General features: G+C 43.7%; 1 protein-coding gene across 3 annotated transcripts in view; it reads right to left on the bottom strand.

Moving 5' to 3' along the window:
• The window catches only part of LOC119142484 (MLX interacting protein), a 53551-nt gene extending 28973 nt beyond the window's left edge, over positions 1-24578 (bottom strand). For all 3 annotated transcript variants that reach the window (XR_005102296.1, XM_037375479.1, XM_037375480.1), the window contains exon 1: positions 24146-24578. Coding sequence is in view for 2 of the 3 variants with exons in the window: in XM_037375479.1 (XP_037231376.1) it covers positions 24146-24516 (371 nt within the window). In the remaining variant the exon portion in view is untranslated. The remainder of the gene's footprint in view (positions 1-24145) is intronic.
• Positions 24579-26977: the final 2399 nt, after the last annotated feature.

Genomic DNA, 26977 nt, shown 5'->3' with positions numbered 1-26977 from the left:
CAAAATGCCCACATGCCTTTGACTAAGAAATCTGTCAGCTTAATGTTCATCTCTTCACAGCTCTGTGTGACTGGATGGTTTGCCAAAGCAGCAAAACTCTAATAACCTTCACTTAGAATAACAAGAACAAATGCTTTTCTACCAAAAAACCTGAAAGGAACTGTAATTAATTCTTGTACACTCCTTGCCTTTTTAGTTGGTTTGCTGTGGAATTAAAACACAAATAGTTAACACATTTTCTATTACATTCTTACAAAATGCTAAACAAAAGTAGTGCATCAAAAGAAGGAAGTGATTAAGAACCTAGTCTTAAAATAATTATTATTTTTAGCTCCCATGGGAGCAAAGCACAAGTCCAGCTTGAGGTTGTAAGTGAAATGACTTTAACCTCAGTAGAGAGGAATCAGCATGAAGCTGACAACAATATTTAGATGCTATTCCAAATCCCAACGTCAATGGAAAGCCAATTACTTTGAATAACACTGTGACTGAGAGCAGCTGCCTGACTGAAACCCATCTTCAAATTTTAAAGCTGCAAAACAACAACAAAAAAACCTAAATGGAGACACCCACTGGCTGCTGCTCCTGTCAGCTCCCTGTCTCTGAAGGGACACCGACTCCTACAAGAAACGCAGAGCAATTTGCCGACCAGCTAGATGGTCACAATGTACCTGCGAGCACAAAACGTCAGTGCACACATGGTCCCGGCTCTTTCTACATGGCTGCTGCAACCCTGCAGGAGGGCTGGCTCCAAAGAGGGGAGGAGGACAGCATCCCAGGGATGGCTTGGACCAAATACTGCATGGTACGAGCTGGGACAGCTGCATCCACACCAGCCATGGCATGAGCTAGAGCATGTTGGTGCTGCAAAGACAGTGCCCGGGGAGAGGAGCACGGAGGGAATTAGGCTCTCGGTCGCATTCTGCAGCAGTCACTGCCACCAGAAGCAGAGCCTGTGCTACCCGGGATGTGCCTGCTCACACAGGCAATGCTGGAGGAATATGTGACTGTCATATCTTCATAGTTATCAAACACAGATCAAATCAAACTGGCTGAAAACCATCTGGTGGATAATGTGCAATACATTCCAGCAGCTCAGTTCAGTCTCCCATGTAGAAATCTCCACCTCCTGAGACCAAATGTCTTCAAGTGATTCAATCACAGCAAACCAACTAAAAAAGCTTCAGCTGAACAGCCAACAGAACTGGAATTCCCCTCAGATGCAGGGGCCCTCACGTGCCTTGGAAGAGTCACAGTGTTTTCAGAGAACGGAGGCTGCTACTTCCATACGCTGCAGCTTTCATCCAGGAGCCCTGGATATGCCAAGAGAGGCTGGAGTCCATTCCCACAGGTTTTTTTACAGATTTTTCCCCAGCTCAGGAGCTACCTCAGACAACTGAGATCCAAGCAGGCAAGACAGATAACGCAGAACTGATCTGTCAGAGTAACACAACTAGCAACTTCTAAAATTCCAATGAAAGCAGCTGTATTTTAACAACAATTACAAAGCTTCAAACATCACTAGATTTGCAGCAAAGTACAAGAAACAGATGTCCATTGTGAGAACGTGACCCGATCCCCTTAAATACGTTTGATTTTAAAATTTGTCTTCAATCAGCTGAAATGCAATTAGGGAAAAGCATGTATTCTAACACAGTACAGAACAGATTTTACACTGGCAATGTCCATTTTTATGTAAAGTTTTGCCTCCGAGAATCTCATCTTTTCTTCTATGTTAATAACACCCAAAATAAAGCATTTCAGGCACACACAGGCAAACATTATCTATGGAGGGTTCTTCCATTCTCATCCCCATAGATTTCTTTTTTTTGTAATGATTGTAAGTTAAAGGGTTTCCTTCCACTGGTGATTAGCAATGAACAGCATTTTAAGTGTATGGCTAACAAACATTATCTAGAAAAGCAGTTAATGAATGATCTTACAGGATATTATAGTGATGCTTTTGACTCAGTAGGGACAAGGCAAATGGGTGACCAGGTATGGGACAAGTGAGACAGCATTCACAGCTTCTAGGATGACTCAAAATTTAAACCAGTAGCTCTCCTTAACGCCGAAAAACCATTCCATCAATAAACTCAATGGAAAAATTCCTGCCGATATCAGTAGAAGCATGAGCTCTGATATAAGATGACTCACAACAGAAGAATCCCTTGTTCTCCTCCCTTAAATCAGAAGATTTTAAGATGGCCTTCGGTCAGCATAAAACCATGTGACAGAACCACCCTCTGCATTTAGACAGAAGTGGACATTTATCTGTGTGCAAACCCAGAAGTTTGGGGTTTTTTTCATTAATAATTAGCATTAAGAAATGCTTGCATTTTAAGAAACACCGACTTTTACGAAGAGCACTGAAGTGGCAAGGAAGGAGAGTTTTAAATATTAAGATAAATTCCCCCCAAGACAATCTCAGAAGCCTGGGCTGGTCAGCTTACATGACCTCTACTTAATATGTTGAATTTGAATACGTTGATTAATTAGAAACTATCTAGCACAGTACAGTAGAACTTAGGGGGTTTTATACAGCTCTAATGCTTTATTAAGTTGTTTCTGATTCAACTTGCAGTTCCCCATTTTTTTATCTACCTCAGAAACTGCCAAAACAGTACCATAGGATTCTGTTTCAAATCCTTTTCTAGTAGAAGACAATAGGGAAGACTCTGCTGTAAATACCAACCTGAAAAATCCCCTTCCCCCATTCAGAAAAAAAATAATTCTCCACACCATGACATGTAAATGTTGCCCAAGCGAGGAATTTCAGCTGGCAAGCTGTCTTGCAATTGCAGTGAACTTAACACTCACAAAATAAGAGTTCTTTAAAATGCCCTACGAGGGAAGAAATGCATGAACTCTTGCTTAAAAATAAGGAAACAATGAGACTTAATTACAGCTACAAAGTGTATGGGTGATAGCACCAGAAGCCGGACACAGATTTTTTGACATACCACCGTACTCTGCACATAAAACCCTCGTTTCCACCCTCTCATCTTTCACTTGTTTTGACATGTAGGGACAAGGAACATTTCTGGCTAGAGTTGGCTCTCTATCTCAGGAGAAGTTATTTTTTCCTGTTGCACTCAGATAGCACCTCGCCTAGATCTATCGTACATGGAATTTAAACAAACCTCTGAGCGCTGCAGCTCGGATTCCACAGGCCTGACCCTGACGCCCAAATATATATTTCCAGCAAACACAGCAAAGATACCTGGAAAAGCAGCTACTGCAGACCTGCAGGAATCACTTCTCATATAGACCATAGGCATCTTGTGTACTATAGTTGTAAGCAAATTATTTTGTTTTCAAATGTGCATTTTGTAAATTCAGTTTACAGGAACAACCTAAAGAAATGAATTCTGTTTTCCTTTTTAGTTAACAGATTCACATTACCCTTTATGGTATTACTTACAGGTGCTAAAAGACCTCTTTTTTGCCTTGTTAACTCTTGCCTCAAAATCTAACTCCTCTGTGCCTTCCCAGATCCCTTCCTGTACATGATCACACCATTTTTTGAGGAGGACTAAGAATTTTCCTTTTATTTCAGGTGATGGTAATAAGGCTCTTAATTTAAGCAATAGAAAAAAAAATCTGATTTGATATTACAGTAGCTAAATAGATCAGCTCTTTCAGCAACACAGAAAAGGAACTTTTTGGCTTCTCCCCAGCATATTTTTTTTTTGAAGGCATGGTTTTAGTTTGTTTTCTAATCTCCAATCTGTTTTGTTAGGGAGTTGGGCCTGTCAGCTCAGCTCTTCAAGAGCCAAAACTAACAGTATTTCCCCAAACAAAGGTTCATTCAGAGAATCAGATTATATGCATTGTGTGCTGGAGCAAAGAGGCAGGCAAGTGAAACAAACATTTCTACACTGAGTGAGTGCATGTAGGACTTGCGAGGAGGCCACACTTTAGCATCTTACTATTCATACCTACAAAATTAATCCCAGCTGCAGCCCTAGGATACTAATCCCAGGCAGTGCTTATTCTAAAAGCAAGCATTAGGGCAGCTCATTTTCTTGGTTAGCTAGTTCATCCTCCTTACCTGAAATCCTCCCAAGGCAGCAGACTCCAGGTTTGTGAAGGGATGTTATATTGCCCATACTCCGCAAGTGACAGGGGGAGTTAAGTACAATAAATAACTTTGTGCTGGAGTTAAGTACCAAACCCTCCCCACTGTTTGATTCATCTCCTTTTAAAAATAATACTTCAATCTTGAGGACAGCGATACTAATTTTAGTCCATTTGGACAAACATTTTTTCCTCTATCATATTAAGAAGTGTTAGAAAAATAAAAAAAAACCCCAAAAATCAAAGTTATCCACTGGCAAACTGGAATCACAACACATGCCCAAAGAACCTGTTATCTAGGTTGATTTCAGCCGGGAAGGCTGAGGTATAGGTCTACTGGAAAGTAAAAGAGCAGTAGGTACACCAGAGGCAAACATTCCTGCCAACGAATGCACTATAAACCTTCATTTATTTATTTTACAGACTGAACATTATTTTAAGCAAAATTTGGAAGTTTAACTTCATTTGCATAACGGAACGTTCGCAGCGTGTGGGGCTCTTGCTCTGACAAGGACCGTGTCTACACTAGCAACATGTGAAAGGACCCAGTAAGCGTTGTGGCATGCTGAGCACTACCATGGCTTATACCAGCAGACCCGTGCTTTGCCAAGGCAAGGTACCACAGCCTCCCCAGAGAAAAGCAAGAGCTGAAAAACTCGTGTTTTGAAAGCATTATCACTACACTGACAGATTTTCATGCCACCATTAAATCAATCAAGGAAAGGAGTTTCGCCCTGTAGTTTTAGCATGGCCAAGGTCTACTCCATGAAGAAGAAAGCTTGCAACAGCTGGGAAGGACCACTGGAGAAATGCTTTCAAGAGAAGCAAGGTTTCATGTAAGTTACAAAAGGGTAAAAAGCCCTGAAACATCACAGAGCAAAGGGGAACGTAACAGTAAAAATACCAAGGAGACTTGGAGGCTACAGTGTCCTTCAGCCAGTATCCATTTAAAGACTCAGAATATTTAGACAGTTTCTGATTTCCACACAGAAATCAAAGAATATTTCCAGAAATGTTCCTGCTTTTCAGACATTTTTCTTGACTCACTTTACTACAGAACTGAAACAACAAGAAACCAGAAAAAGCTTCCTAAGTAATGCCACCAATATTTCGGTCAAAGGCTGAGAAATGGGCCTCACCATCACCGTCTACCACTAAATCTCAGGCAAAACCTCTCCTTGATGCCTGCTGTCCTTGTGTTTGCCCATCTACAAAGGTCACACACTTTGTAATTTTACAAACATTAGAACTTCATAAAATGTCATATACTTCAACTGCCAAAAATCAAGAGCTTCTTCAAAGAACTACCAGATATACCATAATGAAGACACTGACATACAGGACTTCCACAATTCTGTGAGATCCAGGACCAGAGGCAAGATACCACCACTTTCACTTGCCCAAGTCTGAAATACCAGGACGGAAAGCAGCCCCCATGGCCACAAAGCATGTCAGTGGCAAAGCAAGGACAGACCACCAGCCGATCATATCCCAGTCACACGCCCCATACTAGAAATGCAGCAAGAGTCGGTTTTAGCAAGGATTAGATTTACATATTTCAATTTACACATTCCCCAGCTCTTGGTGAATTTACCAGCATGACAGAATAATTTATTAAGTATTTTAACATGCTCAGTATGAAAATAGTATGAAGGGAACACTGTAAAAACTGAGCTGACCTGCACCTGCATTATCATTTTATTTGGCATCGCTGTTTCTCAGCTCATGTTTGGTCAATGAAAAAGAAGAAAGCAGTCTTAACTTTTCTCCCACTTGGCTACAGAATTCAAGACAACATAGAATCTATTTTTATCTCCATGGTAAAAGCGTTGTCTGTTTACAAATAAACATTAAATAATTCGTATTTTCTAAACTACTTCTGAGGTCTGCTAGGAACACATCTGTGGGTCAGATATCACTGTGGGCAAAAATGTCAGGTCTCCTCAAACCTTCCATTAGAAGAAAGCATCATTGCAAACACTGTCAGTTGTTAAAAATCTTACAGTTAAGAGAGCTACAAACTTCTGCAGTAATAGAGGCTTGCTATATAAAAAATAAACTCCACAGGGAATTGTTCTGATTTTTGTTTAAATAAACACTGCAAGTCAAAGTTTCTATTCTGGTATAGAATATTAAAAGACACAATCTGTAGTTTTCCTGGAAGATTAGATGTAGACGTGGAAAGCATACAAAGTGAAAATTATCACAATTTCTAAGTAACCCATTAACCAAAAAAAAACAAAAAAAAGGGGGGTGGTTCCTTTAAGGTAAGAACTAGTGATTTAAGCATGGGCTTGAACCTACACTGTATAAATTTAGCACAGACTCTATACAGGGGAGTTCAAATCTCAGCTGAAGTGAACAACAATGCATGTTTAATTCTGAATTAAATCCTACATAAAAGGAAAAATATCACTACAAAAGGCAGGAAGCACCTGAATTTATATGTAGGTATGTTTGCACATTTTTTATTATGAAAAGCCTTTATTAGAGGATCAAGCAATCTGTCCATATCCTAAGCCTCCATGCACAGAGTAAATGGCATGCAGCGCATCCTGAATATTTGGCACTTTCATTGACAACCTCCCATGCTTTTAGCTTTTCGGTGCTCACACCTTGATTTACAGATGATCACTTAATCTTAACAAATTCCTCACAAGTTTTCTGCAGTGCTTTCACCCTCATTTTGCGGGTAGGAAACAGAGGCATAGACGCACTAACATTTCATTACCCAATTCTCTGATCTGGCCTGTGTGAGATGACATGCCTGCCTTTGCCTGCAAAACTGCATCCAGTTCCCCTTCCTGATCTCCCACCATGCCAGATGGACCTCCGGCCGATGCTCTGACCACCTCTATAGTCACTGCTTTGACTACTTGCTACCTCCAGTTTCCTAGAAAATTATAATTTCACCAAGTTTAAAAACAGTTTCGCAGGACAGCGCACTCCACTTGAACACGGGCCACCACCTCACTGAATTTCAAGGCCCTGCTCTGATCCTTAGGGTAATATAACCTTTAAAAATGATTGAAACATTGATTATTTATTTTTAAACTTAGGCAATATATTTTTTTCCAGTTTTATTAGTGGAACAGACCAAATCACTTTTAACTGCTTATGAACAGCTTCTCATCCAAAAAAGCATAGGTTCAGACATGGGAAAGTTCAGATCAAAGTTAAAACTATCAAAAATACAGTTACGCAGTGGGGATTTGTGGGCCACTTTAAGTACAGGAGATGTTACCAGTGCTGCCTACAGAAAGTGCTGGGTAAGAGGGTAGGAAGTCAATTCTTTTTAATGTTTTCTGCAGCGTAGCTTAATGCCTCCTGTTTTAAAGGACTCACCCTTGTAACAAAACGATCATGTTATCTCTGTGTTCAAAGCAGGAAGCATGAAACCTGCTCACAGAATGCCAGACAGCTGTTCTCCTCCAGCAAGCTGCAGCCCAAGAATTGAAGTCAAGCTACCAGAGATGCAAAATTCCAAATCCAACCCCCTCTCCAGTTCCCCTTCGCTCTGGTGCCAGGACTGCAAGGTTCATATAGCCGAGTCAGTGTCGTGCCCTGGGTCAGACTGACCGAAGATGAGTCTTCAGCATCATCCACAAAGTTGTCAAAAATATTTTTAACACAACCAGCTTGAGAAATTTCATTTAGGGAACGCATGCTCTATTCTTTGCCTGAAAGGAACTGAAGACAAACATTAGCTTTAATATACGTTGTGACTTTGTAATTCGCAATGGTGCACCAGTAACTAACACCATGATCAGCAGCAGTGAGAGCTGTGAGTTACAAGATTTTCTTCACTGCATCATCTTTACCAACAGCTTTCTGTTCAGCTCCCTCCCCGCTGCATGCTTCCCTTTCAGAAAACAGCCACCACACTTCAATGCACCCCTTCTCCTCTCCAGTACTTCCTCCTCCTCATCTTGCCTCCCTGCTGCTCAAAGGTCAGAACATTTTGGTGAGGCAAAGGAAACATATATATATACACACATATATGATGTTGCAAGTAGTGTTAAGTTCTACTGCGATCTTTTCTTATGAAACCTCTGCTAAGGAGGAAGAGGAACTTTCCTACTGCTATCAACTGTTATGATGCTGAGCAACACGTCGTATTAATAAATGTATCAACAAAGTAGTTCACATCAGATCAATACATTTGGGGTTTGTAGTTTTTGAAGTGTTTCCTGTGTGCTGTCATGCATGGTGAGAAGTAAAAAGCGTCATTTTAAGAGCAGCTTCAATATGAAGGGAAGTGCTCCTACTTGCTTATTTCACAGTCTCTTGAAATTTTCCACTTCTTCCTAAAACTCGATCTCTGCTGCTGGCTTTCTATCAGCCTTCTCAGAATCAGAATATTCATCCAAAAGCTGTTTTCCGATACAGATGATCGGGAACTGGTATGGCTGCCCAGTGCACCTTCCTTCTCATTTAAAAGGACAACTGTTGACAAGGGCCTCTTGTACAGCGAGCTACGAACACATCAGGATCCTTTTGAATGTTAAGGCCTTAGCCTAGATTAATAAACTGAGCAAGACGTGATGAGTTGGGACTTTGTTTTAAGCACCTAAATTATGGTTCAAAGACTTTTTACACACAGAGCTTCTGAAAAACCTAAACAAACCGTATCAGCATGGCCGATCAGCGCAGCTCTCTGAGCAGCACACATACCAACAGGAACCCAGAGCTGTTTACCATGCGCAACAGGCTGAGAAACCTGAAACCCCCACTTTTGCCACAGAGGATAGCGTAACATTCTCTACACCACATTACAAGCCTATAAATACACTGCAAGACTTCAGGGATCTTACTCTAAAAGCAACTGAAGTGTTTTCAAAAGAAGAGAGGCTCCCACACCTCTCCCCCGTGTGACACAAAGCCTTCATACCAGCTGTCTGCAACCAGCTCCCTGCAGCATGAAAAACACCAGACTTATTACCAAATGCAGTTATTAAAGACTCAAGGCTGCAACTGCACATACAGTTTATTCCAAGTTTACATAAAAGCTGAACCAGAAACTACACCAAAGACAGGAGTATAATAAAGGCACCGCTGTGTTACAAGTAAGGTTGGTGAAAGATTTTTTTAAAAAAATTAAAAAAAAAATTCGAAGATAGATAACACAGGGAGAAAACCACTTCCAGAGTTAACATAAACCAGACTGGAACGAGGGGGGGGGGGGGGGGGGGGGGGGGGGGGAGGGGCTTAAAATAAATAAATAAATAGAAACACTTCTAGAAGGCCATGCACGTGTCAGAGGAAAAGCCTCTATTTAGAGCTTTGTTGGACAGAAGGGCAAAAAAATGCATTGATGATGCCTTCACCAACACCAGCCCTTCACTTGGGGAAGATCCCACAGTTCATAACATCCCACAGAACATAACACAGTGTGAAGTGGCAGCTCCTCCTGCCACTGCTACAGGAGCAGCCACAAGCTCAAAGCCCAGCAGTGAAAATCCCTGGGATTCACTGGGCCAAGACCACAGCCTCCTAGGAAAAAGTTCAGCCTTCAGAGAATGAGGAGTGGAAAAAGAGACCTTCACCTCTGGGTCGCCAGCTCACACAGGAGCTGTGGAAACTTGTCTGTAGCGCTGCAGGGAAGGCTGTGTGAGTGATCCTTCCTTAATTAACTGGGACATGGGGCGGGGGGAGCATATTAATGCTCGTGACACACAATCCTCCCCACACTTTTCCCAAATGGCTCTCACTGCCCATTTAGCACTGGACAGGCCACGGGAGATACCTGGTTCCCACACACAGATGGTGGAAGATCAGCCCTGGTCCTCAGGAAAGCGGATCCAGTCATGCTGAAAAGCAGAGGTTGTTACTTTGTCATGGTGGTGGTTGACATGTGTGCACTGACACATGTTGCACAGCAGTTATCTTTATAAAGGAATATTTAACCTCACTATATGCAGTGAGTGTCAAAGACAGGCCTTGGTTTTATTGCAATATAACCTTACAAATTCATTCCTTTGCTCACAGTAGCCACCATGCTTAAATACCTACCAGCAAAACAGTTCAGAAATTCCCACGCCGTTCACTTGTGTACTAGTCAAAAGACACAACTGGACTGATTTATCCCCTTTCCTTTCCAAGAACACATTTTCAAATGGACTGAGATGGTTTACGTCCCAAAGCAAGCGGTGACTTCCTGAGTAAAGCATATAGCAATACCAGCACTTTTTTGAATCTTTCTACAAACCAAAAAACCCCATCCCTAAATGACCCTCACACAGGTCTCCTCTTTGAACCATGTTTTCCCCATGTGCCAAAATCACAATAACCCAGCCTCAACCTTCACTCTGTTGGGTCCCTTCGAATGCTCAAATGAAAGGTAAATAACACTTCTTACACATTTACTGCTACAGAGAGAAGCAATCTCTCTAAACGTCCTATGATCTATCCTCCCATTTTAAAAAGCCTGCTATATCCACACAGCCTATAATCACCACATGCAGAGGTCAGACCCCAAGCCTACTAATGTGCTAATAAAAACTGCTAATAAAAATTTTAGGCTCCTTAAGCTCTGCTAAGATTTTTACTGGAGATTTGAGTGCTCTACTTGTACGGCTGGGTACTGAAAACAGATGGGATCCATGCTGGGCTCCTAAACAACAGCCTTCACAGACCAAAACTTTATGAGAAACAGTAATGAATTGGGTTTTATTGCAGATTTCTGTGCATCTACTTACAGAGTCTCCAAGTTAGGCTGTGCTCTTCAATAACATTTGCTGATTTGATAAAGTAAATGAGCAAAATCTAATCACAGGGTTCCTCTGAAGGGTTAACTATTTCACACAGCATGAGAGACAGACCAGTACATAGGAATGCCTCTTGTTGCCATGCAGTTTGATTACAGATTACCCCCCTGTCATAGGAGATATGACTCAGATCACAGAGTCATTCAAGTCACAAACATACTGGCTCTCTGCTTTCATAATACAGCGGAATACCCAGTACCTTCAGACAGCTGGTTAGGGAAAGCAGCAGCACAGAACGAGGCTGGAATCACAGAAAGCAGCTGTGCAGCAACACGAACTGGGCTTATCTGCACCTTCCAAACATCAAATGCCGCTAATATATACTGCCCCGTGCTGTGCTGAAGAAAACACATTTCTGTACCAAGCAAAAGCTATAAAACAAGCATGCTCTAAAGCTGTAATTTTTATAAGCAAAAGACAAATTTCTTATTTAGAAAAAAAAGAAAAAAAAAAGTAGAGCAAACAGTGGAAGTGCTGCCTGGAATTTTTTCACAGCTGATACTAAAATGTCTAGCTCACTCTAGTACTTGGCACCAGACCTTGCCTGCTTTATCAAGAACTGGAAGAACACCCATAGAGCTAAATGTCCAGCTTTTCCAGTACTCCTCCTCCAGCAGTGGACATAAGCAGGTGCTTGGGGAAGAGTGAGACCAGGGTGAGCATGTTGGTATGACATTTCCTCCAGCTCCCAACCACCAGCCCCCTACAGCCCCGCTCAACTGTAAAGGAAAGTGACATTAACTGTTACACAAACCTATTCCCTAAAAGTGAACTGGAAGAACTACATTGTTTCTCCTTTTGCTATGTTTATAGACACTTATTTCCCACACACACACCTGAGTTGAATGCATGTATTGATTTGGCAGGTCTCTGCTTTGAAAAGGGAGGGGTAACGACATTTTTAGAGGACAGTCACTAGGGTGACTACTGCAACAACCGGGATGCCCCAGCTTTTGATTAGACTACTTCAGGCTCTCAGCTATTTTGCAATTTCTGCTTTCTATTTCCAACAGGTTTTAGGTGTCAAACATGGTTGCTTATTATCTGAAATAAGTGCAGTTTCCTCCTTGAGGATATCTGCATCTTTGATCAAGTCAGTTCTCCCATCCCAACACAAGGCTCATTTGGAATAAGCTGCCAACATGCAAAGAACTTCTCTGGCTCTGTTGCAGATCTAAGTATTTCACAACAATATCCAAATCCTTTGACTTAGTCCTTCCTTTCTAAAAGTTTCATATCCTCACGTGCATGTTCCTCCCCACTACAATCCCTCCCTCAAAAGCTGTGTTATAAAAAGCAAAAGCAAGTAGTTCATTCCCTTGCTCTGCTTCATGCTTTCCCACATCTGGCATGCCACCATATATTTTCTATTCAAATTCTCTCAACCTCCATCCTGTCAGGGACAGATGTTTACCAACCAAACAGAAAGCTGGACTAAGCTGAAGTATCTGTGCAGATAGTAATATGCAGGAGTTTGAATATATACAGTGAAACATTCATACCTTCTTTGGACAGTGCACAGAATGAGCTAACGTGAGAAGCACGACATGTAACATCCAGACCATTACATGCTGCAGACAAGCAAATTTCAGAGCCCATTCCTGAATCCACAACGCAGCTTCTCAGAACTAGGACTTCGTTGTGTTGCCCCTCACTCAAGCACCCCAAGTTCTCCTGATGCAGGCAGTTGTCACTGTAAGTATTATTAGCAGAGCTTGACTTGCCATGGATAATCTTACCCACACAGCTACAGCTTCTACACAAGGATTCAGAAACTCATCAGAATGAGCAAAGACCAACCATCCTAGAAAATAACAAATCATTCTTTGCTCTGGTAAAGGTGGCAGCAGGTAATATCCACATCCATTAGTGCAACAAGATCGTCCACTGGCACGTCTGTAACAGCTGCCAGGCATTTCCTTTTAAACTTTTTTTTTTTGTCCTTTTTAAGTGCATGCCTTTCCTTTTCTTACTTTCTTGATCACTTCTGCCTCTGACATACTGCAAAGTAATAGTTTTCAATTACTAACAGGCTAGACCAAGTGTCATAGCACCAAAAGCAAAAATCTGCGTAATAAGAAGATAAGGGAGAGCAGTCACAGACTTCAAAGAAGAATCACAAAGAACTGAAAAGCTCTTCCACAATTCACGCTCCATTTGGTTCCTATCCCTTTGGGAATGCTGTCAATAGTGAAGACAAGGAATAGATTTCGCAGCAGCCTAAAATCTGGATGCAAGATGCAGCAAGACAAATATAGCAGAACAGCCTGTCATGGCTCACACGTATATTGACATGAATGTACAGTTGCAAGACAGTAACTAAATGCAGTGGGCCTCAGTTATTTTTAGGTCTATTGTGAAACCCCAATGACACTTCATTTCAGCTGCTCCAAAGATACAATACCACCACCATCGCTCAGGCCTGGGCTCTGTCATTACTCCTGGTTTGATGGTCTGAGTCTAACCCTTGCCCTACACTAGAATTTTGCTGCCAAGGCGATGAAGCCCCTGGCACAGACAGGGCAATGCAGACAAGACGAATGTTTTGGACAACTAGCTCACATGGGCTGGTGAAGTGGTCTGGCTGTTGGAGAGAAGATCTGCCGCATTTGCTGCAGCCCTGCTAGAAGTCTCATAGCCATGCTGGCCAAGGTCACTTCAGCTGACGTGCCCTTGAACTGCTGCAGGCAGAGCACCCATTACTATGGGACCTTGAGGGAAGGGAAAGTAAACAACGCCACAAAGGGAAATGGAGGCCAGGATTTCAAGTAAACATCCCAGGCTAGGGAGTTCTGAAAACAATGAACTTGACAGATTCCAGGAGCAAAAGTGTCCTTCATGCCTCTACGATGTTTGCTTGGGTCTTGTTACACAGACATATCACTTAAGAAAATCTCCTGCTGACATATGAGGACAAACAGGCTTCACTGTTGGAACGATCAGTGAAAAGATGAGGCCTCATCCTGTTTATGTACGCTTCTGCAGATCTGTTCTAGGCAGTAGTACAAGAAGCAACACAAACTCTTCAGGACAGAACAGTCTCGTACACCTCTTGCACCCAGCCTGGCAGGACACAGCCCCAGGACCAAGTTCCCATATCTATCAAGGCTATTCTAAAGGCAGTAAGGTGCTGGTGTTCACACAAGCTCTTGACACAGCTACCTCTGAAGCAGCCACATAAGCAGGACACTTTTAGAACAGCAGGGTACATAGGGCATAGGAGGCAAGCAGTGCAGAGGGCCACACGTATGCCACACAGAGGCTTCAGACCAAAGCAGGCTTGCAAGCTGCCACCTTCCCCCCAGATTTGCAAGACCCCAAGTATAAGCAATGCAGGTGCTGTCTCACTTCCAAAACCAGCAGTGGCAATCCTCTTTCGCAAGAAGGGCAAACCTATTACACAACAGCGAGGCTATCTGGATCTTCTTACTCCCTCGGTCACCCTCCTTAAGACTCAACTCTTCAATCCTTGTTCTTATTCACAAGCCAACCCTAGTACAAGTAAACCCCACCTAACACCAGCAAAGACAAGACTACCCTTTTGTCTCCCAGCTGAGATGGAAGAAGCTTTTCATGCTCCTGCAGAAGACCAACTCTTCATGCACTAAAGGGGGTAGATCTCCAAGCTTTCTTCCTTTGCTCCTTCAGCTGAAAACAATCTCAGGTCTTCTGTTTCTGCTCTGAACCGTCCCCTGAAAATTCTGTCCTTTGATTCCCAAATCACAGGGAGAATGCATAGGGAAATATTGTTAATCTGCAATTGAAGAGAAACACAAACACCACATATGTACTCTACCCATAAAGATATCCTCTGCTTGCTTTGGTGTGATATAGAGCAATAAAGATGCCTCTGGAAATCCAGAAATCTCCCACTATATAAAAAAAAAAGTATTTCTCCCTGTATGTAGCAAGATATTTCCACACACAAAAAATTCAAGTAAGAAAAGGCATTACATATAGCAAAAAGGACTGCAGCATCCACTGCTTCCTTGCGCTACACCATCAGCTAAACTAGAAGTCGAGCAGAGTCTCTAACTGTGTGTTACTGTTGTAATGTACTGTGAACACAAAACCAAGGATCAAAAAGCTGTCTAACAAGTCATTAAAATTTAACAAGTTATTAAATTATTGCTCTGCTTTTTAGAAGAAAAAAAATAAAGTGTCCTATTCATTAAGTAGCATGCTTAGCTACTTAAACAACTGAGCTCCTTTCCTAGCATCATGGTATGTCACAAAATGTGTCATGTCAAAAGGGTTATCTGTAGGTCAGCAGCGGTCTGGCCAAAACACACTTACATATCACTAATTAAAGAGAACTAGATTCTTTCACTAATACTCTGCCATATGATAATCCCAGTGGTGGCCTGCAGGCCCTTCCCATCTGGCCTGTCACCTTTTGTTTTAGTTTCAAAAGAGACAAAGCAGCTCCGAGAGCCACTTGCAGCACCCTGGGCTCTGTACCTGTGGCCACGGGCTGATAACTGACCAAGGGAAGGAATCATTTCACTGTGCCTTGGGCTTAGATGGCTTGCTACAGTCCCCTCCCCTCCCATTTTCTATTAGTCATCTGACAGCACAGCTGTACAGCCCGACTTTAAAAATAGTGGTGTCTCACAAAGGTAACTGTTGCTGAGCTTAAGGCGCACCCAGAGTTTGAATACCTTAAAGCACAAACTGAAATATGCTTAATAGAGAGGGAATGGGGATTACCCTGCAGCCAGCCATTTACACCACAACAGACCAGCCAAGGTGTCATCCAGGCTTTCCTTTAACACTGCTCCTCAGGGGCATTAAGCCTGTAACAGACCTAGAAGAGATTGTCACAAGTATGAGAACTACAGTAGGATATCCCACAGGAGCCGGAGTAGAGAAACACCTGCTCAGTCCAACACTGCATTTCACACAGTGAGGCAGCAACTGCAGCGCATCAGGCCAAGGGGAAAAAACGCAGACGAGGAGCCCTCATCAGTCATGCTGGCAGGGTAAAGATGGGTCCCTACCAGGCACATCCTTCAGCTAACTGGAGTGTCACACTTGCCTTCTGAACAGATCTCTCCTGCAGAAAGGAGCCACATCTCATGCGGCAATTAAGCATTTGACAGTTCAGGGAAGCTGAGGCCTTTTAGACTTCCAAGCCCAACAAAACAACTCTCCACAGATGAAAAATCCAGATTCCTCTATGAATAATATAGCTCCCAGGGTTCTAAAAGCAGGAGGGTTTTCTAGATTCTCCAGAAGGCCACCATCAGCAACAGGCTCGGCAATCCTGAGCTGATGCTCCAGATACTCAGGCTTCCTTGGTGACGGCATGAGGAGAGTGATGATGCTTCTCAGAACCACAACTACCAGTCAGGGCAGAAGCAGGTGCTTTTCACAGGCAGTTCAGTGAATGCCAAAGGCAGTCAGCAGCACACTGCCTTCCAGAAGCATTACGATTACCATTAAAAGTACCAGCCTGGGCTTTATTACCCTGTAATTTGCATCTGTATGGTTCCTCATCAGTTACAACGGCCAGTAGCTTTTCTAACAGGTGTCAGTAAGCTGGCATATCTTCTTCCTCTTCCCATCCTAAATCTTGCATTTGTCTCCTTTCCTTTATTATTTATATTGTAGCTAAAGTGTCATCTGTGGTAAGGCTTCCCTTTAGGCTCCTACACTACCTCAGTTCTGAACTTAATGCCTTTGTTTCCCCCGTTCAAAAAGACCAATACACACATCTGGGTCTCTGAAGTGTTGAGACTGTTGTGGTCATTTTTCGAGGGGAGAAAGGGAGGAAAAAGCAGTTAACTGATTTATCTAAGATCAACAAGCCAAGGAACTAAGGGCTAGCGAAAAGCTTTGTGCTTGTGTCACAAAGCAAATAAGCTGTGGCAAACGCACACTAGAACATTTCCGATGGCGATTACTGCTTCACTTACAAAGAGATGTCTATATTAATTATATTATGAATGGCACCAAGTCAGCATGTTTTATGTTCAAAACAAACAATCAAAAATGACCTTCCAACTCCCATTTGAGCAAACAAACAAAAAATTATTTTGAAAAGACCATGTTTAGAATTTCTATTCTAGTAGTAAAACTATTAGAAGCAATTTCTGGAAAACCTAGCTTTTCCTAACGCCATGTTTCAAGCCTTCCTGCTTCAGAAACTTGTGACAATAGTGTAACTCTAGCTTGCATTAAAAACAATCAGATTCACGTTTTTCCATCACTGTCAAAGAACCGCCTCTATTTTCTTTGGAGGCAACTGAAACAAGTACTTTTCCTAATCATCTTCATAATTGTTTTATAGACATGGTAAAGGTTTCCTTTCCAGAGTGAAAGGAAAATTGTATGAAAGCTGTAAAATATTTCTATAGCCATCAAAGAGTTTAGAAAGGTCGTCTTTTTCCTCAGAAGTAGCTTAGAAGTTTTGTCTTTAAAGAAACTGCTTGTGCCAGTGATGACAAAATATCAAAGGACAGATGAGGAAAACTGTAAATGTAATTAATTTCTGCATACAAAGGAAAGGAAGTAGCAAGCATATAGCCTGGAGTCTGTTAATTAAAAATTAAATACCAGATTAAACCCAAACTGGTCCAAGTTTCTAAACTGGTCAAGGTTTTTTTCCATTGTTTTATTTTAAAAAGACAAACCTTCCTCTCTGACAGCAAAAGGAAGCAAGGCAGCATTAGAGGAGCCTAACCAGGATCCCCAGCTCTCCTGCCCCCATTTTACAGCACGATCATCCATGAGTTCCGTACCTGGGTCCATCTCGCTCACTCTCTCCCTTTATCAGGGACACCCTCATGAATTCTTCTATCTATCTTCCAATCTAACTCTCCCATCACAAGTCAAAGTGCGAGGAAGAAATACTGGAGTGATGAAGAAACACTGGACTTCATCTCCAGCCACACCTTCAACCACCTACCCTTACTTTCCAGACCATCTTCCCTTTCATACCTATTTCTCATGCCTTGAACAGCACTACACCTGCACCCTCTTTCCTCCCCAACTCATCATTATCCATTCACCTTTGTCCTTTTGATCAGATCTCCTCCAAGTACAGCTCCAATCTCTTCTTCTCCACAATGTCCCTATCATTCTCAGAGACTCCCCTTTCCTTGCTGCCACTCCATCCAGCCCTGCTGCTGAACACTTCCTCGCTCACACGTGTCCAGCAAGTTAGTGACCCAGACTCAAACCCACCCAGGCAGCTGAAAGGTCATTTGTTTGAACTGAAATTCACAGTATCTTCTTCATCTTCCTGTTTCCATCCCTGTGGCCTCCTCTATCAACATCATCCAGCCCACCATGTGGCTTTATCTTGGCCCTTCTAAATCATTCAATGCATTCCTCAAAGATCCCCTTATTTTATTCCAAATTCCAGTGAGCTTCTGGCCTCACTCCTTGCCCTCTCAACTCTTCCTTCTTTGCAACAGATCTCCGAGTACTGTTATTAGGGGGAAAAATTCCACTTGCACACAAGAACTTGGAGAGTTCACTCTCTACTTCAAGCCTGGCAATTTCTGTGCAAATTTAAAACGCCTCTCCAACATCTCTGAAATGCCTGGCTATCAGCACAGTATGTCTACAAAGCTCCCTTTATTCCTCCCCACCACTTTCCAGCTTGCTGTATCGCTAGATACCCCTTTGTTTGATTAAGACTAATCATAGCTTAAGGACACAGAGGACACTTGAACAGCTGCTTATCAACTCTGCCTTCCAAAAGAATGGATTCCCCCCCCCCCCCCGCCAGGAGAGTAACAAACAAGAATGATTCACTGACCTACTAAAGGAGCATGTGGAAAAACATGAGTAAAGCTAAGACCTGAATTTCGGGTTTCTTGGCTTTAATTCCTCTTTGCCACTCGGCAGAAAGAAATTAAAACCGGTAACGGGGAGAGATCTGGAAATCAAAGTGTTACTTTCTGTTGCCATCGAACTCGACTTCATTGAAAGCACATCATAATCACGTAACACAAAATCTTCGCTACAAGTAATTCCAAATCTCACAGTTCAGCCAAGCTTTTCTCCAACCACGCACAACTTACTGAGAATTTGCAATATGAGGACAAACTCGCCTCCTCTTCCCTATTTCACCAACCCATCAAAAATTATGATTATGAAATCCATGTTAAATTAAAGCCAGAAAATAACATCTGTTTACTGTGTGAAAACACAAGACAAGAGAACTACAACAAAACATGTAGATTAAATACTAAATCAAAAGATACTATCAAAGATGTGCTTTTTTAATAAAAATGTGACTACCATGTATCACACCTCTGTAGTAACACCTTACACAGGTCACACACCACTAAATGCTTGTGACCTGAAGAGCCACCAAAAAACCATGAGCAGAATGAAAAAAATTTGTCCTTATATCTAAATCTCTGTCCACAGAATTTGTCTTTTCTTCCTCTAAGTCATGTGTAGCCCTCAAGACACCAAAACCTTAATTTCCATCAAGGCCTTCTCACATCACCACTACTAAGTGTTTGCTTTAGCAAAGGAAATGAATATTTGAAATGAGAACGGTTCAGCAATCTTCCTGCAAACCTCTCTGAGGTTCAAGGTTGTCAAGGTGGAATTTAAAAGTGCATCTTACATAGAGCTTAAAAGCTTGTGACTATATCAAGCATATGACATAAGCAAGGTAAGAGGCTCAGTAACAATGTCCTGATTCATATCACACTCTTGCTTTGAAGTGACCCTTAACCACAAATACAACTCTGCTCAAGTTAACCTTGATTCATAGGATGAATATAGGTGGTTTTATCAGAGTAGTTTCTACAAGCAGCATGTAAAACGTACAACTAAATTCTGGAAGATTTTAATCTCAAACCTGCTCTCACCATCGCCAAGAACCTCCCAAAACACATGCTGCATTTAATAAAGAATATGTGGCAAAGGTGCTTTGGAAACAAGCTGATCCCTAATGTCAGTCCACTGTTGAAGGGAATATTTTTGGCTTCTATCTACATGAAGTGAAGGGGTCATATTGCTAAAGAGGAGAGATGAGATCTAGAAATGACCTGGCAAGCTTTTCAAAAGGTAGCCTTCATCACAGTTCCCAGGCTCCACTCTCCTGTTCTGTACAGCTTTACAACAAGCAGGATCCAGAAGGTTTTAGACAAGTATTTTATGCCAATGTTAACACTCTTACCTAAAGCACAACACCTGGCATGTTCCCTAAGCTCTTCTTAGAAGGTGAGAGAACTCTGAGGCTACTTAATGATAAATGAGCCCACTGAGTCATCTTCATCTACCCTACCATACCCTACCACTAAGACGGACATCGACTGACATAATATGTAACAGAAGTTTAGGAACAACACCACCCACACTGCGTGTGAGCAGTATCTTTAATAATTCCTAAAATACAGCTTTGTTTACACGAGGTACATGGCCAGCCACAACTGACTAGCCCATTCTCTCAACTGCAGAGACTGCCCCCCAGCACTGCACAAGAGGGGAAGCTTCATAAAGAAAATTAATGTCTTGCATGTTCCCAGAGCCTCATCAACCTCTTACTTCTTTACAGGGCATGGCTAAGACACACTGGGTGAGTACCAGCTGAAGTCTGCCCTGTCCCTTATCCATTTTACATCTAGAGACAGTAACTAAAGAATCGACTCACATCTACTTTCTCCAGGAATAACACATTGTAGTTCCCACTCCCTGCCGTGATAACATTAGCCCTTCCAGCACGATTTACCTCTCCACCACCTCAGCATCAAAACCCCAGAGATAAACTAGCACAACGCTGCCGATTCCTACGCACACCTTTCAGAGCTCCACGTGCAGCGCTCAGAACACGCCAGTCTGCACTTCCAAGTGCATATTTCAGGTTTTGAACCTTAAACTATATGTTACTGTTCCCAAAGCAGAGCTTTCCACAGGGAAGTCTAATGTCCCCATATTCCAGCCTGTTAGGGCAATGAATAGTTCACAGCACCCTTTCACAGAGCATAATTTTTCACTTCACATAAACCTTCATCTTGCATTCTACAAGGAGCTGAACATTACTCTTCTGCTGAAGACAACAGCGCTCCAATACAAAGGCGAAAAAAATCTTCTGTTCCAATCTCAGAAAAAAACCCAAACTCTTCATGATATGCTGTGGTTAGAACATTTCAGAACACAATTGAGTTTGGGGAAGCTACTTATGGGTAATGTAATTATTTGGATAATTGTAAAGTTTTTAAAGGGCTTTAGTAAATTATATAGTGAGATTATGTATCATTTGACTTAATTCTGCTTAATAACCATTGTAAGGCATATAAACATTAGCATAGTTTCTCATTACAATGAACAGTGTCAAAGGTCATTTTCATTTCAGAAAGCACTTTTTTTTAAAAAAATCTTTTTGCCTTTAAAGTGTCCTGACTGCCAATTATAGCTACCTGCACACACCAAGACCTGCAAGGTCACATTGTTTTAAAGGGCTGAGATGAAGGGGCTAAAAGAGGAAAGCCAACGTTCTTTTATCTTCATCGGTGTGGTATAGTTCCCACAGTCAATCTTGTAAGAAAAACGGGTGACATTTAGGTAAAGTACAGCCCACGTGATACCTGTGGTAAGCCCTAGTGTTTATAAGTAACTTATTGATTTAGAAGATTAAAACAATTTCCTAACTGTACAGGGGAGTATGCTATGGTCGCATTTTTTCCTCTGTGAAATGGCTCATCTGAAATTAGGATCTTGAACCTGCGCAACTGGATACGTGACTGAAACAGCTATGATGAAAATTAAAATCAGGTTAGCTTGTACTGCTCAAAGGCAAGAGGGAATCGCTTCCCTTGTGTTCAGAAATAGCTTTTATATCATAAAAAGTTTGACAGTTAACAGCACAAAGCCATATTAAAAATAATAATTAAAAAAAAATGTACAGCACAATTAAAAGAGCCCAAGGCCACACTGTGCATCCCAACACGAACATGATTCAGCATAAACCATCCTAGGCAATGACTTAGGTAATCTAGAAAAATTTTGCATTCTAACTCATTGGTATAGCTAATGGATACCATACAATTACATGCTTCTTTTTAAAACTTTAAACACTGAAATACTAGCAATGGGTGTCAAGTGTCAATAAATATTACACACAGAGCTCTGTTGCAGCAACTTCCTTGTTTTTGTATTTAACATACTGCATCACCCCAGCTATAGAAACACGATGAGCTAACTCACGCCCTGGTTGCTGGTTCTGCAACAGCCACAAAGCAAAACCCACACTTCTTCACCTTTTTGTTTTACAGTTTTTAGCATTGGTTTCCACATCCCCCAGTCCTCTTCTAGAGTGAATTTCTATCAGGCAAAGGCAGTACGAGAAATGTAAACACAGAAACTGCATGTTTTGTCAGTGCTAGATCAGATAGACAATAATGGGAAAGATACAGCTGAGGCAACAGCAACGAAAATATCCCCATAAGCCAACCAAGATCAAATCTAAGGTGGAAAGGTTTGACCTACGTGCTTTATCAATCATTTGTTAAATGGTGATGACTCCTCATTTCATACCCACATTCATCACCCCACACTAGACTTTTCAAATTATTTTAATCCTTTTGAGACCCAAGTTTACAATTAATTTCTTAGGCAGATTTTTTTAAAAAAAATCATCACAAAGCCAGCAAGTAAGCAGGCTGAATCTGGGCAAAATGTTTCATGGTTGCAGTTAAGCAAACCTTAAGGTATCCATGTACAGAAGTATTAAGAACATGCTTTCCTTTGGTAGCCTCTAAGAAGGTATTTTCTGCACCTTGCCTCATACTACCATCAACAAGCAGGGTAGAATTATTTCTGCTAAAACAGATTCGGTGCTCAATTTATGCATCTATATCAGAGTTCAGTATTGTCAGATTAGTATCACAGAATTATTCCTTTGCATTAGATGTTTCAAAGTCCAAAGGACACACTAATTGCAGCACAACAGAAACTAAAGCTGATAGAGGCCGATGAGAAGATACGCAAGAGAACTCTAGTTCTGCCTCTTGCAGTACTTGGTCCTTTGCATGCTCCTCTCAGTTTGTACAACAAAGGCAGCCTGGTTAATTTCTAGTTAAGTTTTACATTTTTATTCCTTTTGTAAACGCAAAGAATTTATGTCCGCTGTTGAACGCACCTTATCTGACAAGCGCTCTCTCGCCAGTAATAAATTGCTTGGTAAAAATGAACAAAATGAGATGATTACTTACATTTTTGCCCTAACTGTACAGAACAGATAGTTCTACTGCTTCCTCCTCATTGAGTAATACTTAAATAGAGGAATTTGGGGTGGGCAAAGTTAATTTTCTTCTAGCAAGCTAATATGGTTCCCACAAATGAAAATAAATATTTCCGTTGATATGCTCAGAGGCATTTTCCGTCATGCCTTTTAATCAACTTCCAAAATAGGCTCAACAGAGAACATCAGATTAGATCCAATTATTGCTATATCACACGGAACAAAAGACTCGAGCAGGCACACATCTTTTCAAAACATTTCTATTCCATAGCTCTGCCTCCATTTTGGATGACAGACAAAGGGAATAAATGTGAATATAATGCCTTATTAAAGAGATGAAAAGCAAAGCTGAAGTCTGAGCAAAAAGGTGCAGATAAACCCTGGAAGTGCTACCACCAGCTGCAGCCCCCGGAACAAAGGGAACAATGACAGATCCCGAATTGGTTGTAAAAATGAAATTGCGGGGGGGGTGGGGGGGGTGGGTTTAGAAAAAAAATGGAAGAACAAAAAAAAAAAAAAAAAAAAAAAAAGAGAGAAGAAAAATTAGCCGGTTTTCAGGCCGAGCAGGGCACAAAGGTTCCCTGCACCCTTTAAGGGTCTCTCCCGAGGCTGTTCAGCACGGGCTGTCCCCACTAGCCCCACGCCTGCCCGCGGGATGCTGAGCGCTGCCGGTGCCCCGGAGCCCGCAGCGGCGGAGGCGCCCCCCGCCGGGACGGCCCCGCTCCCACCCCGTAACAGCCCGGCCGCTCGCCCCACGTCGTGCGCGGCGGGGGAGCCGCTCGCAGGCCTGCGGGAAGCGCCCGCCGGGATCCCAAAGCGCACCGAAAACAAAAGCGACACGGTCACCCACGCGGGGGGGGGGGACGGGGGGGGACGGGGACACGGCGACAGCGCGGCCCAACGGCGGCGCTCGGCCGCCCCCGGGGGTGCCGCGGCCGAGCGCCTCAGGCCCCGCGCCGCGCCCTCGGGTCCCCGCGCCGCCGCCCAGCCGGGGCTTTCCCCGCCGCCGTGACTCACCCTGGAGCCGCTCGGCCCCCCCGGGCCCGCCCCGGGCCCTCGCCCCGCGGCCCCCGGCAGCAGCCGGTACCTGTAGGCCAGGGACATGCACTCGAAGAGCTTCGTGAGGGAGGCGTCGATGCTGAGGCGTCCCCCGGCGCCGCCGCCGCCGCGGGCCGCCCCAAACTGGTAGGTCTGGCAGGTCTGCTCGTTGACCGTGTCGAAGTCGTAGCCCTTCTTGGGCGGGTGCTCGCTGTGCGGCGACGAGACCATGAAGTGGCCCGAGTGGATGATCTGGGGGCCCGGGGGCTGCCCCCGCCGCGGCCCGCACCGCCGCCCTCCGCCCGGCGAAGCACCCCCGTCGTCCGTGTCCGAGGAGTCCTCATCGGGCTCCGTGCGGGGGGACAGCGGCCCCGCCGCCCCCAGGAGCCGCGCCGGCCGCATGAACACGTCGGCGGCCATGGCCCCGCTGCCGCCAGCCGCCGGCCGAGCACGCCGCCCGCTCTGCGCCGCCACCGCCCCGCTCCGCCCCGGGCCGGCCCCCGCCGCGCTTAAAGGGGCCGGAGCCCCCGCTCCGCCCCGCGGCCTGCGCCCGCCCCCGCCGCCTCCCGGGGGGCGAGCCCGGGCCCGCCATCGCCACCCCTGAGGTAGCGTCGCCTCGGGGAGAGCCGCCGGCCACCATCACCCGCCGCCAAGGCCACAGGGAGCCGCCCGCCGCGGGATGTTTTCCCTCAGGGAGAGCCGCGGCCCGCCATCAGCGCTTCCCCTCGCCCACCGCCCCTCAGCCAGCAGGGCGCCTTCAGGGGCGAGGGCAGGAGCGCCCCGCCGCCTCCCCACCCCGACCCGGGCAGCTCTGGGCCGCAGTGACACCCGCCACCTTGTACCCTGCCCCTCGGGCACGGCCCGCCGCCGGGCATCACCTCACCGAGGCAGGGGGCACACCGCTGCCGCCAGGCCCCGGGCCCCGGTGCCGTCCCTGCTCCTCCTGGGCCACGGGTTGAAGCCACCCAGTGTGGCACTTCCATCCAGCAGAACATCGTCAAGGGGCTTCAGAAACATCCCTAAACTTCAGGGACTCATAGGGGCATGAGAAGATGAAGAGGACAGCCCAGAACTGGCTGAAGGATGTCAGGAAGTGAAGTGCTAGAAAGTCCATGGATTTCAACTACCTTCAATACAGTACAATTGCTTATTATTTTCCAGAAGCAACCTGTAAGAAGCCAGGGCAGACCTGCAGCAGGCGGGCTGCACACAGCTGGAGGGATCACCCATGGCCGCAGAGGCGCTGGGACATGGAGCTCCTGCCGCCATCCCGGTGGCTCACACCCAACCCGCATACCTGCTTGGCGGTGTGTGGAAAGCAAGCACAACTGTTCCAGGGAAAGTAGTAAAGATCAGCTTTCATCCTTCTCAGAGGCATAAAGGAAGCAATGGATCCTGGAGGCCAACATGAAAGCACAGCAATAGGGCCAGCAGATGTGTTAGTCTGGGGAGAGAACAGCAGCTCACAGCACAAAAATCTACGTACATACGAAGTCAAGGGAAAAGATCTCTAGCTTGCCCTGTAGAGCAAGCCTCCATCACCAGGACAGCATTCTTGGTGACATACTCCAAAGTGTTTACACTAAACTGCTTATATTGTCTCAGTTCTAGGACGTCATACTTAAAAAAACAGGCTCTTCTACACAGTCATCCTCAGGAGGGGAAAATAAACCCCAAACATTTAATTGCCACATGCTACTTTTTCTGCTTTGTAAAACTAGAAATAAGGGAAACTCAAGAGATCGAAATAGCAAGTCTCGGGCAGGGAAGGAAGAGACATTCCTGCAGTATCACAATTATGCCCTTGCAGTGATCTAATATTCTCCATTAAAGAAGGCGAAATCAAGATGGGTCACCGTTTAGGGGAGGAATGGTAAGTCAAATACTTCCCTACACATGAAAGGAGCAGTAAGGCAAGGTCACATCATGTGAAGGCTCTGTTAGAAATCTTTAGAAGTCAAGGCTAACATTCAGCTCTTAGCATCACATACAACTAAAATTCTTAAGAAAAGGCCACAATCATATTTAGCTTGAAAGCTGGCTATTGCTTATATTAATGTTGGTTTCAAAAAACAAGGAAAAAAAAAAAAAGAAAAAGAATGCTACCCAGACATTCTGATTGGGAGTACTTTAAGTACAAAACCAAAAAACATTTCAAAACAACATTCAGTTTTACAGTATCTATTTTAAGCCTTAAATGTCATTTGTAAAGAACTAAACCTGAACTAAAAAGAATAATCACAACACACATGAATAACAGCACTGTATACAGTACTTCCATGACAACAGCTTATACATTCACCTCACAAAATTATGAGCAAGCCACACTCGCTTCTTCCAGTATGAGGAGGGGTAACTTGTTAAAATAAAGTTGCTAGGTAGCAATGCAATTTTCTAAGAGTTAGCAGTACACCAAACCACCATTTTAAATAGGGGTAGCAGCGTGAAGCTGTAACTAACATTTGATGGTTTGGGGTTTTCTCCTCTAGTCATCCTCACTGCAAATACCACAGATGCAAGGGAAGAGGCATCCCTTCAAATAAATCCAGTTATTCTGGAGACAGACCTCTTGGTTTGCCTTTTTAAGATCAGCATTTACGTGATCAGCAACAGGTCAAGACTCCCGGCTATCCTCTCCTCCTCCACAGTAAGGCATGCTAGGAGGCACAGAGAAACACTAAGGGCCACAGCAGCCCCTCTCGAGTATGCTTTTCTTACCGTTTCTTTTTAGCAATCTGCAGCGCAAGGTGAAACGTAGGCCACCATCTTCTGATGATGTTCCTTCAACAGCAAAGGCTTTTAGCACAGGAGGAGACAGCTGTTTACAGACTTAGAATTCAAGCGTAACACGCGCTGAACAGAGACATTCAAGCTGTTTAAA

Source organism: Falco rusticolus, chromosome 1 (assembly GCF_015220075.1).
Source record: "Falco rusticolus isolate bFalRus1 chromosome 1, bFalRus1.pri, whole genome shotgun sequence".
NCBI lineage: Eukaryota > Metazoa > Chordata > Aves > Falconiformes > Falconidae > Falco > Falco rusticolus.
Note: the sequence above shows the minus strand (reverse complement) of the source record. Positions and strands in the feature narration are given on the sequence as shown.